This window comes from Plodia interpunctella, chromosome 22 (genome assembly GCF_027563975.2).
Source record: "Plodia interpunctella isolate USDA-ARS_2022_Savannah chromosome 22, ilPloInte3.2, whole genome shotgun sequence".
Lineage (NCBI taxonomy): Eukaryota > Metazoa > Arthropoda > Insecta > Lepidoptera > Pyralidae > Plodia > Plodia interpunctella.
Genome location: NC_071315.1, coordinates 3433076 through 3448035, shown reverse-complemented (window position 1 = coordinate 3448035; position 14960 = coordinate 3433076). Strand labels below are relative to the sequence as shown.

General features: G+C 35.4%; 5 protein-coding genes across 10 annotated transcripts in view; 3 read left to right on the top strand and 2 right to left on the bottom strand.

Moving 5' to 3' along the window:
• Positions 1-748: 748 nt before the first annotated feature.
• On the top strand, positions 749-4015 carry LOC128679951 (cilia- and flagella-associated protein 144-like). The gene is made up of 4 exons (XM_053762500.2): positions 749-881; positions 1300-1427; positions 1997-2156; positions 3642-4015. Exons 2-4 carry the CDS (start codon positions 1304-1306, stop codon positions 3772-3774), a joined length of 417 nt encoding a protein of 138 aa, XP_053618475.1. The 5' UTR covers positions 749-881; positions 1300-1303; the 3' UTR covers positions 3775-4015.
• An 88-nt stretch (positions 4016-4103) lies between these two features.
• Positions 4104-6066, bottom strand: LOC128679952 (uncharacterized protein). 2 transcript variants are annotated; one of them, XM_053762501.1, is made up of 3 exons: positions 5916-6066; positions 4775-4929; positions 4104-4331 (listed from the first exon to the last, which is right to left on the bottom strand). In XM_053762501.1, exons 2-3 carry the CDS (start codon positions 4915-4917, stop codon positions 4226-4228), a joined length of 249 nt encoding a protein of 82 aa, XP_053618476.1. In that variant the 5' UTR covers positions 4918-4929; positions 5916-6066; the 3' UTR covers positions 4104-4225. The 2 variants fall into 2 exon arrangements, with proteins under 2 accessions (XP_053618476.1, XP_053618477.1); XM_053762502.1 differs by having other exon boundaries at positions 4775-4923; positions 5914-6065.
• Positions 6067-6983: 917 nt separating this feature from the next.
• On the top strand, positions 6984-10917 carry LOC128679544 (uncharacterized). Of its 5 annotated transcripts, none has more exons than XM_053761848.2 (6): positions 6984-7125; positions 7787-7947; positions 8548-8742; positions 9099-9257; positions 9884-10023; positions 10436-10917. In XM_053761848.2, the coding sequence occupies exons 1-6, from the start codon at positions 7116-7118 to the stop codon at positions 10554-10556; spliced, it is 786 nt and encodes a 261-aa protein (XP_053617823.1). In that variant the 5' UTR covers positions 6984-7115; the 3' UTR covers positions 10557-10917. The 5 variants fall into 5 exon arrangements, with proteins under 5 accessions (XP_053617823.1, XP_053617827.1, XP_053617826.1 ...); XM_053761851.2 differs by lacking the exon at positions 6984-7125 and adding an exon at positions 7128-7231; XM_053761849.2 differs by lacking the exon at positions 6984-7125 and adding an exon at positions 7235-7308.
• Positions 10731-14960, top strand: part of LOC128679542 (uncharacterized) — a 14898-nt gene continuing 10668 nt past the window's right edge. Inside the window, exons 1-2 of the mRNA XM_053761844.1 lie at positions 10731-10869; positions 14668-14909. Of these exons, the coding sequence (XP_053617819.1) occupies positions 14736-14909 (174 nt within the window). The 5' untranslated portion in view covers positions 10731-10869; positions 14668-14735. The remainder of the gene's footprint in view (positions 10870-14667; positions 14910-14960) is intronic.
• Positions 11586-14516, bottom strand: LOC128679545 (protein SREK1IP1-like). Its single transcript, XM_053761853.2, has 3 exons — positions 14269-14516; positions 13894-14066; positions 11586-13747 (listed from the first exon to the last, which is right to left on the bottom strand). The coding sequence occupies exons 1-3, from the start codon at positions 14380-14382 to the stop codon at positions 13600-13602; spliced, it is 435 nt and encodes a 144-aa protein (XP_053617828.1). The 5' UTR covers positions 14383-14516; the 3' UTR covers positions 11586-13599.

Genomic DNA, 14960 nt, shown 5'->3' with positions numbered 1-14960 from the left:
ATGACCTATAGTCTCGAAGTCTCAAAAATTTACAATTCGTCATAAACAGTCTTGCGTGCACAAGTTGAGTACTTACTTAGCCCTGCAGCTCTAAACTCGGAGGCCTATAATCCAACCCATCTCCCGGTAATTTGTCGGTACCGGAGCCCTAACTCGGTTAACCGACCCATTAAAATCGACGTCTGTCCTGTTGATGGAGCCTACTCGTTTGGCGGGTTAGTTAGTATTTAATAATCATGTTTAGGATTTTCGTAGATACTAAAAAACTACTTACCTCGTCATCATCCACATTTTCAGTCTACATTAACCCACTGCTGGGTATAGCCCTCACATTTTTCGCGTCAATTCCAACGGTCCTGAGCCAGTCTCGTCCATCGCTTTCCCGTGATTCAAACAATGTTATCTGATCACCAGCTGGTGATTTACCAACCGTTCTCTGTCCCTGTCTCGACCACTCCGTCACTGGTTTTGTCTTCTCTTCTAGCAAAGTGTAGACTTATTTTATATATATTACATAAATTTATATTTAAAAAATGGTAAGCCCTTCTGGCATAATAGGGACCAACACTGTTTGAATGAGTTTCTTTCGGCATTTCTTCTCAGCAGTGGTCGTTCCGAAATTCTAGTAGGTTGTAGCTTTGGTAAATATCATTTAATTTAGAATATGACGTGAAAAGTGCCTGTGAAGGCCTAAATTCTGAATAAATGATTTGATTTTGAATTTTTACTAGGCCGAAGGAATATATCAAAGAATTAAAAAATCATTTGACACTAAACCGTGTGACGTTTGATATTTGAGTGTTTGTTTGATGCATTTTTGATTTTTATTTACACATATTATATTCTGCATTAGTTTTTTACATAAAAAATATAAAAAACAGGTTAATTATTACAGATTAAATTTATTCGTTAAGCATAAAGATAAATAGAAGGAGCAAAGTATATGAGCTACACATTCATATATCTCTCTATAAACCTCGTTAATACTTTTGTATTTACATTAATTTCTTATAAAAAATACTAGCTTTTCCCTGACGCATTTATTTGTTTGTACTGGAATTATTACTGGATTGAACTGGATCTTTAGATTTGATTAGGATAAGCGTAATTATCCATTGAACCATCACCGCTTCAAAAAATTGTTATTGTTAAATAAAATAATTAACAAATATTTTGTTTTTAAACGGGCCAATCTCAAGATCTGCCATGAAACTTTCCTACATTGCCATCACTCCACGGGAGTGAAGCATGCTGCTATTACATAATAAAAACTAATTTATACATTTCATCATATGTCAGGACCATGGTTGAAGGCAAGTGTACGTTCGGCTCGAGGATGCCGATTGACATCCACATGCTCAACGAGATCATCTCCAGGGAGGTCAAACACTTCAAGAACTACAAGATCTACAGGCCCAATTTTGGCTGTAAAACATTTTTCATTTCTCCGACCTTGACCGATGAGGGTCATGCTTACCATAATAAATTTCATTGTCATGAAAACTGAAGCGACGCGGAAAATATCGAATCTGTTTTACAAGCGGAAGTAATATTTAGCTTTCAGGACCTGATTACCAACTTGGATATGTGGAACTAAATATAAGCATCTAAAACTATCGTAGATTTAATTTGGGAATTGAATATCGGATGATGAATCCAACGAGACAAACGTCCAAACTACACAATTGTCGAGTTTATTTCTCTGGGGCCACTTTTTATCGAATAAACTATTTAGTCCTATTGTTATTTGGCATAACGATTTTGGCATAGAATATTTTGGCATAATAGGTCTAAGGCATAACAGATTTTTGGCATACGGGTAATTATGGCATAATTAACTTTTAGGTTTGGTTAGGTTAGATTAGTTATGATTCAAATTGTTGTGCATGATTAAAAATCATTATGCCATAGTACAGTGTGCTGTGTTACATTATAGCTTAATTTTTTATGCTTAGAGACCCTATTTCTCTTTCAAATAAATATGTTTAAACGCCAGCGATACCCGTCACGGGCAAGTTTTACGCTTCACACGACCAGCACAAAGAGGAGTCCACGGAACAAGAGGAGAAGGTGAAGACGTACCACCAAAACGTGGCCCAGACCAGGGCCAAGGGGCCTCGAAGCAAGTACCCCGCGCCGGTCACAGAGAACCAGGTGTAAGTAATCTACTCTATGACAAAAAGTCCGACAGACAAGGGCCTCGAATGAGGAAAAAAAAACACATATAACGAAATCGATTTTTTATTTTGCAGGAAATATATGATTAGGAAATTATAAGAATGAATTTTATTCTTAAGGGTGTGAAACAGAGGTTGCACTACCTACATAAAATTTTGGACTTATATTTAGAACTAACTTTTGCCCGCGGCATCGCCCGCGTGAATTTCTGTAAGACTGGTAAACATATATGATTCAAATTCGCATTTTTTCTCATCTTTAGTTCAATTTTCTGTTTCCCGCTGCGTGTCTCTTCCCGCAAACTTGTCTAATCCCGCTTCCTGCTATGTAATGTAAAGTAGATATCCCGTACCGTTTCCTATTTGACATCATGTTTTTTGCAATGTGTCCCGTCCTGTTTCCCACTACTTGTCTCCTTCCCATTTCCCGCTCCCACTCTCCCGCTTTCTGCAACGCGTGCCGTCCCATTTTCCATGACGTTTTACGTCCCGGTTTTTTATTAACCACAAACGTAAATTAAACATTTTTTGTATTTACTATTACTGTTATTTACTACAAAAAGTAAGTGTGCCAATTTTCAGCTTTTTATCTTGAAAATTGTATTAAGTCCCATTCAATCTTTCACCACCCTTATAAAGGGGTTGAGGGTTAATTTTCAGAAAATTCTGAAACATGTTTTCATTACTTTGTTGTAAACAACCAAAATGCAAATTCAAGTCACTAACTTCAACGGTGTAGAACTTTCATATTTACAGTTTTTCACCCCATTCGGAGTAGAATTTCAAAAATCCTCTCTTGGTGCTCACCTACACTCACCTACATGCCAAATTTCTGCTTCCCGCCCAGCAGTTTTTCGGGTGTATTTTGTCTGTCAGTCAGTCAGTCAGTCACACAGTTTTATACTGATATATTGATACATAATGCGCCCAATATCTATATCAGACTTTAATTAATAAAAACAATTTGTTTATATTCTATTTACACCTTTCTACAAAATTTTAAAATAAATCGGCTCCGTGGATTGTTATTTTAACCTACAGGACCCCCCTCATTTTCCGGGATGAAATATCTATAAGATGTTAACCCGGGATTCTGAGGAATTTTTTATTCATAATTAGTTTTTCAATTATCCTACGGGATACATTTCATCCCGGTGAATGGTCAGGCCATTTACCGGGATGAAATGTACCTAAGATGTTAACCCGGTATATAAGGTACCTACATACCGAATTTCAAGCAAATCGGTTCTGTAGAATTCGAGTGATGCGCGTTCAGACAGACAGACACAGACAGACAGACAGACAAAAATTTCCAAAACTATATTTTCGTCATCTATATCAGTAACTAAGTATATTCCATGAAGAATTTAAAAAAAAATATCCAATGTACAAATTTGGCCTTTCTTTAATTTTATTATATGTATTGATTATATGTATTGATATATATTTCATATATTTTTTCAGTTACGGCTGGTACTTCAAGCCGCTGGTTCCTATGGACCGCAACGACCGCCGCTTCTACAACCCGAAGAAGGAGAGCAGTCACACAAAGGTCGAAATCATCATCCTGATGGCCAATCCGAAGAAACGACCTTAACAACTCTCTCTCTCTCTCTCTCGTCTAGCAATAGAGCCCACTATCTGCTTCTACTTTTTCTTCTCCACTTCGCACGATCTTCAGCATTCTTATATGTTCGACGATAATTAGCACGCATTTTATCCTTGACGACACCAAGCCATACATAAATGATTGTGTAAAATAAATAATCAAATTGTGTTTCAATCAAAAACTATAAATATACACAATTATCGAGTGACAAAATTTGTTTCTCTCCGGACGACTTGCAATTTTCTTCAACTTGACATATATTTTTCAAGTACAACAAATACCTACAAACAAAATCACTTATTTCCAAATAAAACCCATTTAAAAAACCAATTAATTTATATTTTAACTAAAGAGTTTTACACCGTATCACTGAAAGATCGTATGCGTAAGCGTTTGTGACAGTATAATGCATTTTATTATGACAAATTATTTTAGCTGATCAATCACATTCCTTTTCTTCAACTGCGTACTGGTTCCAGCCGTTCTTCTTAGCTTTGTAATCCTTCTTCTCTAGAGGTCGCAAATGGGCTGCAGCTACGCGGTCACTGGAATTTAAAAAGATATAAACTGGTCAAGTGCGAGTCGAATTCGTGCACCGAGAGTTCCTTACCAACTTGTTCCTAATAACTTGCGTTGAACAACTGAAAGTATTAGCGAAGGTGTATATTCTCTGACAAACCCGTTGTTTATTATATAACAGTAGACCAGGGAAAGTGTAAACTGACATCACCGAAATTACCTAGATCACGCCAATACATAAGGATCGTATGATGATAAAGCCCCTTGGTAAAAAAAATACCTAGGCAAGTATAATAGGCAACAATCATCCCCAAAGAGTGTTCACATCAGACAGGCGGAAGACGCAGAACTACTGCCGAATCTTCAAAATTTGAGGGATTTTTACGTTGACGGGCTTCAGGGTGTCACAGTCGCGAATAAAAGCGAAAAAATGCGAGGTGAGAGAGAGGGAATGTTAATGCTGGCTCACGCGAACTCCTCGTAAGTCTTGGCGGTGTGTATGGCGTCGCACTTAACGTCATTCACTCTCCAGTAACCGCGGTCTTTCTCCACGGAGTCTCTGAGCTGGGTCTCCATCGCGGCGACGTCGGCTTGACTTAGAGGTTTATCCATGCTGCACTTTGTGAAAATAAACAGATGTCTAATTTAACTATTACGATCATTATATTCATATTAAATTCGCTTGCTTGAAAATTAAAAAGTAATTAATAACGGTTGGGGCCAAAGGCGCAACCCTGGATTAGAGAGAGACTTACCTAATTCGGTTAAATACTCTATAAGGGGCAGAATGCCTATCAACTAATCTAGTTAATTATGCCTGAAATGCAATCGATCGATACACTCAAAATGACAACAAAACAAAACAAGTTTTCACGTTTCCATAGCAACCAGTGCGCGGCGGAAACTTGCGCACTTCCGTTCGACGGACAACGCAGGAATTGCCTGAAGATTCAGCGTACGGCAACGCTGCGTACGTCAGTATCGTAATCTATAGAAAACAATGGAGCCGCGACGTGCTGCGTCGACGCAACGAAGCACGACGAGTAGTGTGGCATGGCTCAAGCTGTTGCCCGCAGTTCCACCCGCGGCAAAAACCAACATCACTTTACGACTCTCCAACTACCTCCACTCCAAAAATCACCTCCACCCCAAATCCAATGCTCCGTTTTGTCGTGAAAGAAGAACAAACAAATAATCATATTTTCATATATAATATTAGTATGGACTAACAGCCGCCTGCAACTTCGCCCGCGTACGTAACTAACTTTTGGCTAAGGCTTCGCCCGCGTGAATTTGCCATGAGAACAGTAATTTTCCTAGATGAATATTCCTAACTCTAGTACTTATAAATGCGAAGTTTCAAAAAACATTATTCTTTGAGTAGATAAGTTCGGTAAGTACCTAGTTGGGGATTTTCATAAACTCTATTAAGTATAGTTACAATTACGACTGAGGGTTTTGATGCACCCTCAGCGGTTAAGCATCGGAGCCTAGGGCCCGAGGAATAAGAGCAATAAAATACTTAGTACCTTATTATTCTATTAATGCTACTAATACACGCACAAAAAAAGGATTACTTAATAAATAACATTCATAAAAAAATCTTACGTTCCAAAACAGATCCTGGTGGTCTAAATCGCACCATGGATTATTTTAAAATTTTCAGCCGAACTGGTCGTAAAGAAATAGCGAACTGGCTGTAAAGAAATAAAGAACTGGCTGAAAAGAAAAAAAGAACCTAGTAGCCAGAAAAGTGTGTGATAACAACTGTTAATGAGTTCCTTATCGCGCTATACGAAATGTTGTACAAACAACCACAATATAGTGTGGGTTGGTATTACTCAATCGGTTGAGAAACATCGCCCTATGTTTGGCCTGCCTCAGTCCTTCAAACATGGTTTTAGAATAGAAAATATGTAGTTTATTCGCCACTAAAATATTTACGCAGCATTTACCAAAAAAATTATTACAATAAAAGCCGGACTTTTTTGGGAACAAATTATAAACCCCGTCTAAGGTTTGATTAAAACGCTACATTTTGTGTCCACGTCAATTAGATTTAGAATTCATGTCCCACTGCTTTCTCAGCTAGCTGGTGAATCCACAGACCCACAAAGTACAAGAGATTGTACTGCAAAATGTATATGTTATGGCCAAACCCCGAAGTGCAGCTATACCTAGGTTACACTTGTCGTCTGTCTAGCCTAGCTAGTTTAGCCTTGATCATTACGGCTGGACCTACAGGTAGAGTAACCGAGGCCGGCTGCACCTAGATCGAACCAGCTAAACCTTGGTAGCCGCACCTTAGGGTTTAACCGTAACATAAACACAGGTATTAACTTATAGCTATACTCTTCAATGAGCAAAAAAGAGAGATAGATCTATCTCTCTCTTTTTTGCTTGCCTCTTTTTTGCTTGCCAAGTAAAACTATATCAATAAATGTATTGTATGCCAGCAACTGTAAAAGGTCGTGGCTCAGTGGAGAGTAGGGCATCAAATGAAAGAGATACCAAGTTATATATTTTGCATCGAAAAGTTCTTGAGTAGCTATGCGGGCTCCAGTAACTATAATTCATATTCATATCATTTGTTCGCCAACCAAGTGTTACAATGATCAATAATTACAATTAGTGCTTATAACTTAGTCAACTTTTACAGTAATCTATAGCTTCATACACAGGCCCAGCACTATAAGGTAAACTACGTACTTAAAGTAGTCGTGTTATAATTGAGAGCGTGACCGCGGGTTCAAGCTGCGGATTTCCCGCGGATTTGCGCTTACCTTTGCAACACTAATATTGTGGCGGCCATGTTTGCACGTGAGTAGAAACTTAGTAAAACAATACACATTTAATTATTATATAATTAATCAAATAATATATGCAAATAATGATGCAAAATAATATATATTAATCAATTTTCACAGTAAGTTTGGCTGACGATAAGGGCCAGGTATCTATAGAAATTTGTTTGTAATAACTTAATTGCTTGAAAGTAAGTAGGTAAGTAAGTATATATGTTAAAACTAGCTTAGCCCGCGGCTTCACCCACGTTAATTTTCCGGGGTGAAAGGTACCTATGTCCTTCGCCATACATCGAACTACTTACATATATGCAATGCATTTTTTAAGTTGTTGTTTAAGCAATTAGTTGTTGTGTAGAGATTTTTCTTGTGTCTATGAAACCCTCTATTGAAGAGAAACCCTCTATTGAAGATAGATGTGAGGATACAACACACTGCTTTCCACTGCTTAACACAGGTAGTTAGTCCTAAAAGCCATGTCAGATGCCTTTAAGTGACTTGAATAAAATCTGACACCATTGTTAGCAATGACACATTAGAAAAGAAGAAGGATGGAAGTAAAACAATAATATATCTTTTCATCTCGGCACGATGTAATTAATATTATAAACAAACTGTATGCCTAACAATGTAAATTTTTGGCGAATAAAGTTTTTCTTTTCATTCTTTCTCTTCAGATATCACGCTGGTACTGTTCAACGTTGTAATGTGTAAATCATCGGCCGAGTTCGTGATGTTCCCAGGATTCGATGCGACTCCTTCCTCTAATACTTGGACTAATAGATATCACATAGAACAATTTGTTGACGAAATAGACGAAACTTTTCACACTACCACGGTAATTTTACAAAAAAAAAGTAAATCCTATACAACAAGAGTTGAATCCATCTTTTAAAAGCTTTTATTTAACTTGCAATGTATGTATGTCGCTATTTCCTTATGTCTCGGGTAAAATATTGCATGTAACTCAAGTTTGAAGCAGATATCTTCAACTGGTTGATCTATGATGAGCATGGCCCAATTGGTGTATACAGGAACGGCCCCAGACGTTGGAAATCCTCAATGGATTACTACACGGGCATTATTTTTTGCCACACATGGAATGCAATAAGATCTCTCTGACAATAATAAAAGATTGTGTCAAAAATTTAATTTTAGTAAAAAACTTATTATATAATATATCTGTTTCATCTGAGCAATCCGTTATTCGCATATGAGATTCTCAAAATAGCAGATAATAGCCACAATCAAGAAAAAAAAACATTATTTTGTTAATTTATATTTATTTCGCTATTGAACTGAAAGGACGCTTTTGTTTCTATTATTACTCTAATCGTACTATTAAATGATTAAGAGTAGTGTTTCGGTCAGGTTGAGTCATGGGTTTGATTTAAAAATCATGTTTGACATGCATAACAAACAGAAATAAAACTTACAGACGAAGAAGCCAGAAAACAAATCCACCACTTTGATGCCCGACTTCGACTGCCCTGAAAACGAAATTCCTATCAACATAGGGACATACGAGGTGCCCACACAAAGGGACCTGGTCCTTCTGGTCCGGAAGAATTTGAATAAGAAGTTTCACAGTTATAACAGAAAAGCGATGTATCTTCTTAGAGACATCAAAGAGGTAAGAATAGAAATATATAGAAAATCGGAAATTGAGGAGACTGAGCTGCTGGATCCCACATGAAGTGAGATAAAGCTGATGATGATAAAGAATCATAAAAATGTATATTTCCATTTAGGCGCTTCCCACGCAGCGTGTTACGAAATGTTATAAAATATTTGTTGTCTCTTTTCTTAAACACATTCTTGACAAAAGAGTGTCAAATACTGCAAGAGTTATACTATAACGTTTTGTAACACGCTGTGTGAGACCTTTAGTTTACCTACCCGAGATCAGACAGACAGGTGCGAGCAACAGCTTTTATATTAACTTTAAATCTGAGAGTTGATAATAGAACAATGTTATTTATTTTTCAGGCATCAAAAGCAGCCAATCTTTTAGCAAACAAATGTGCTGGCAAGAAGGATAATTACAGGAAGTGTGTAAAGAAGGTGAAATACCATAGCACGACGTTAACAAAGAAGCTGATGAGCACGGTCGAAGATCACAAAAGGAACATCACATTTTTTACACATGTATGATCAGTATAATATTATATAGGTACTGCGTTATTTTTTTAACACTGATTGGACAGCTACACGTATCAGCTGATCGGTCTTAGTATGGAAAGACGACACTTTTCGATCATCTTTCACTCTGGGAAATAGTTTTATTCTATATACTGAGCTTTTGCAATTAATAAAAAATAATCATCACCTAGCGTGTTCAAGAAAACATTTCAGCTTTTATATATAAAATATATCATACATTTAATTCCAGAATTAGTTGCACAAAATTATTCTATTCTACTTAACACATTATTCGGTAAGTTAATTCATGAAGGCCAAATAAAATAGTGCGTCTTAAAATATTCCACTCCACTGCATGCTTGTTTATTTAACTCTATATGTCAAAGTGAGCTTCCTGAAGAGTGAAACGTAAATGTGTAACAGGAAGAAAGGGCCTACGAGCGCGAGCTTCTGACATCCTACATAATATCAGCCAAATGAACGTACCTATACATTGCGTAGTTTTTATATTCGCTTCATGTTATGGCAGGGAAAAAAGAGCAATGTTCGGCGAACTGTTTAGTCTATTGCCATCTTCCCATATGCGTGCGACAACTGTTTTTGCTATAACAAAAACTCGTTCTTTTTTACAGGGTAACGTATGCAATATGGCGGAGATGGCAATAGATCCACTAGTGCTTCTCAAAATGTTGGCTGCGGAAGAAATAACGTTAAATTTTGCACTGCCAGCCTTCTTGAGGCTGTTCAGTGACTGCAGAGTTCATTGTCGAATGTAAGTTTGTAGACTCTCCCTTTTCTCAGAGTTGAGGGCACTGATTACAATTAATTTACCATCAAACAATCGATGATTTTAAACGAAAGTGGGTAAATAACCATAAGATTAATAAAAGGTAGCGTAATAATGGGTACCTGCGAAATTTAGGAGTCTTTGCCTTATATATACCTATATTACTGCTTGTTGTTGTTTTCACGGAGAAAAGAAATTGCGCTACAATTTTGAACTCTATGTATGTGCAAAGTTAAATAAAATGTGAGAAAGTGGACATAAAAATTACACCTGGGATTCAAAAAACGATTATTTATTCTTTTTAAGTTTCACAACAAAGCCAACAGTTCTGATGACGGCCGAAGAGATGATTTTTTTTTGTTTGTTCCGACTTGAACAGGGCTAATTCTTGTTTCAGCAACTTACCCCCAGGTACGGTAAAGAAGCCAAAGAGACGGTTAACTGACCAAGCGTTTCTAGTCAAACATATTCTCGCCAATAGCGTAAAACATTCTAAAATCAATAAAAAAAGCCGTTGAAAATAAAAAAGCGAGAACGCATTATTTTGATCGCGCCATACCATCAAGCGATCGATCGAGCTTTCAAGAGTTCCACATACCGCACGCTAGATGGCGTTACTCTCAATGAACTTTTGACGTGAACTTGCAATCAAATTGAATAACTTAACCAAAATATCTAAGCTTTTTGTGATGTGAATAACAAATAACCGTGTGAAACGATAAATGACAGTAATCAAATTATAATACAATAGTCGTGAAATGTGTTTTGTGATTTTGAAACCTTAACAGAGCCATCCCAGACTAGCAACCTACAGAAATTCCTTAGGATTTGGTATGTTATTTTCTATATTTATCTTGAATTATACCCTAATTAAAATTTCTACGAGTTTTATTGATTTAAATCTCGAATATGTATCAGTCAGTGTAGGCAATCAAGCATTAGATTCATCCGATTATAATGGGGAAAGTTTTGCTTAGCCCACTTTCTAGCCTAGCTTGTAAAGGTATGTACATTTTCACTTCCAAAAGTTAATTATTTGATTAACTTATGACATGTTTTTTTGTACTATAATTTAAAATTCGTATGATCAAGTGAAAAGAAACACAATTTTCATGATAAATACTGTAATTCAATATCTTGTTTATATTTTATCAAAATAGTCTAATGCACACAAATGTATGTACCATTTAACAAAAATGTATATGGGGTTAATTTAGAACATGAATATGAAAAATAGTAATTCAACTGAACAATGTGTAGTTATTGCTAATAAACTTGACGATAACTAATTTCAGTCACAGAGACCGCTTCTAGAATTGTAAACAATCCCTGAGGACCTACCTAATCCTTGCAGAAGCACCATTATCTGAAGTTCTATTGGTCTCCTCAGTTGATCAACACACTAAAGAGTATAAGTTGATATAGTGAATGAAAATTATAATTACATTGACAGATATTACTGTCAATATTGTAAGTTTATTACTTAGGAATTTATTGCTTAGTTTCTACAAATAAAAATAAAAGGGAGAGAAATAAAACAATCCAAATGTATTGGTTTCATTTTCATTTCATCCACTTTAGTACAGCAACAAAAATAAAAATTATATCCCACTATTAGGCAAATGTTTCCCATTTTGTCTTCCATGATTATTATAATGTATAGGATTAGATGATCATACATTTAAGTACACATTTTGGTTTGCTCAATACCAAAATACTAGATTTAGCAAGCCAGAAACTGATAGGTTCTAAAACTTGGTCTCGTGGAAATTTGAACAGGCTATAGCCGTAATGTTTGTATTGTTTTTTATAATTTTAACATGTACACATAATTTATAATCAGACCAGTAATTAGTATGGTTAATAAAACTCAGCTGTAATTAATATACTACCTATTATAAGTTACTATGTCTATATTAAACAGTATAATTATTTCATCACATTTGCATAATTTTATTGATTGCATTAAAATCTAATTTAAAAAAAATGTTTCTTTGATTAAAACTGAGATGAAAAATATGTTTTTGCATTTAATATAATGTAGTATAGTATGAGCTCTCTTTGGGATCATTTTTAATAGACCATCAACTCGTGCTACAGAAGACAGGCTTCCTGTATGCCTGATGCTCCACGAGCCCCAACCAATATTGTATTCCCAAGAACACTAGAGGTCATAAACTCATGTTCATATTAATTACTTAAAACAGATATTAAACATACACACACCTTTTTTATTTTGTTGAATAAATATTTTAAGTAATTAATAATGAAATGTAAAGGTTTAAAATTTGTTGAAGTTTATATTCTTGCAAATTACAAAAGGGGTTTGAAGATTTTACTATGGAGCGTGGCATACCTACTGCCGCCATTTTGATTTTTTTTCAAAATCGCGGCCAGCCATGAAACTTTTCTAAATCGATAGCTGACATTAATGCCAACAAAAAATATTAATTCAATGACCTTCATAAAGTGTCAGGTTTCTGAGAAAATAACCGTCAAAATTGATCACGTGATTTTTTTTTAATAGCGACTATAATCCCATCTATTTGGTATAACAATGTGTAAACATACACAAAATATTCTAATATGTATAGATAATATTAATAATAAAACATAGATAACTATGCCTCATGATATTTCTACATGTTGCGGCTACTATGTACTTAATAAGAATATTTCATACTACGACAAAAAAGTAAATGGTGACGTACTGTTCATTAGGTATTGTTTTAGGTGTTATATATAACAAGAAAAAAGATTATATATTGTATTATTCTAATGTGCAAGCGAGACGGACCTTTATACCCCCGACCGCTGCACTCAGTTTGCTACCTGTGTTCTTTCTATGCGGGAGTAAACGCCTCTCTGTGCGAGTTATTCGTTATTTAGTATTTGTATTGATGTTATGAATGTGATTTTTGTGTTTGTAGTCTCAAAAGTATTTAAATTGTGTATACTAAAAGCATGATGCCTTAAAATGTTTATCGGGCAATTAAAATACTGTTCCGTACTTTTAATTTTTTTCCCTTTTGTGCCAATGTAAAAAGAAATCCAGGTTTATATAACTATTTTCGCAAAGAGAAATTGTAGTAGGTAACCATAAAACTATGCCACAATATAAATGTAAAGAGAATTTTTAATTTTATGATTATTCCTATAAGAGGTACCTATTACTTTTATTTACCCTATAATGTTATATTAAATCAAATGACGATACTGCGCTCACACATAGATGGTCACAAAATATGTTATTAAGTTGAAAAATATATCCAGATACAATGCAACATACATATTTGTTCTAAAAGTTATTTTTTTTAACATCTTGATTCATCAGAACAGGATGTCACGTGATCAACTTTGACAGTTATTATCTCAGAAACCTGACACTTTACGAGGGTCATTGTTTTAATATTTTTTGTTGGTATTAATGTCAGCTATCGATTTATATACGTTTCATGGCTGGCCGCGATTTTGAAAAAAAATCAAAATGGCGGCAGTAGGTATGCCACAAATCTTCAAACCCTTTTTAATCCTAACACTTATGCTAAGTTATATAAACTATCATTTTCTACTCTTCTTGTGTTCTTTAGATTTCTTTGACTTCTTTGACTTTGATTTCTTCTTTTTATGTTTTTTCCTCTTCTCACGCTCCGAGTCGCTGCTGTCCGATGATGTTGATGATGAAGAGGAACTGCTGGTGCTTGAAGATCTAAAATATCAATAAATTTATTACTTTGTAGAGACTATAACTACAAAAAAATAAGTTATATAAATTTGTGGGGAATAATATAAACCTAGATTTGTCTATGAATAGTAAAAATAAGGTATATCATGCTCGCTATTAATAATCCTCACCTGGATCTCTTCCGTTTTTTACTCTTCTTCTTCTCTTTAACTTTCCTCAGCTTCTCCTGTAGCTTTTGTTTAAGCTCTGCTTCTCGTAAACTTTGTAGTGGTGTGGCATACTCTTCCTCACTGTCGCTGCTTGTACTACTCACATCTAATACTATCTCCTTATTGGGATCTACCTGTAAGTCACACCTAAAATTTCAATATTTGTTTACCACCAAACAAATGTTTCAAAGGTTATATTTTTAAGCAACTATTTTTCTCAATTAAATAAACAAGATGTCGATAAACTTACAATAAACGAATAAATTATGAAGAAATAACTTTAATATAGGCTAAAACTGTTAGTAAAAGTTGGTAAACAATGTTGCAATAACTTACTTTGATAAAGTTTCGGCACTGAAAAGTTAAATGACCGGCGTACCCACACTTCTTGCAAGCTGCTCTGGAAGATTCTTTACCAAATTTACTAACTATATCTGGGTAATTCGACATTTTAGATTAAATATCAATTGGAAATCACTGAAATATGTAGGTAGCACCTACTCGACAATATTATTTTTATTTTGTACGATCGCAAATGCAAACGTAGCCTCGCTCACTCATGTCATGAAAACTGCGACAATGACATTGACAACTTTCATTCATGAGCGAAGTGATAAACGTCAAACAACCGGAAATGAAACATAAAACGACGATGACGTCATGTGCCACGAATCCATTGCGTTTTGTTAGTTCCAAAAATTTGAAAATGTAAAAGAAATTGTTTTTATTTTTCAGATGAAAATGGAAGAAAAGCATTGCAAAACGGCATAAGCGCGACACGCGCTTGAAATGTTGATTCAACGATGGCGGAATTTCTGCCTCTTTGCGATGTGCTATTCAATGTGATCTCTTTGGCGGGCTATTTCTGCGACGTGGTGTTCGATGTAGTGATGGGGTACGCTTTACTAGAGCGTGGATACAAAGGCACATTCGCAGCGGCTATATCTATTGTTATCACATCTCTGCTAATATCACAGGTTTGTTCATGTTTGTATCTGTGGGTACCGAACTATTATATGTACTATTTA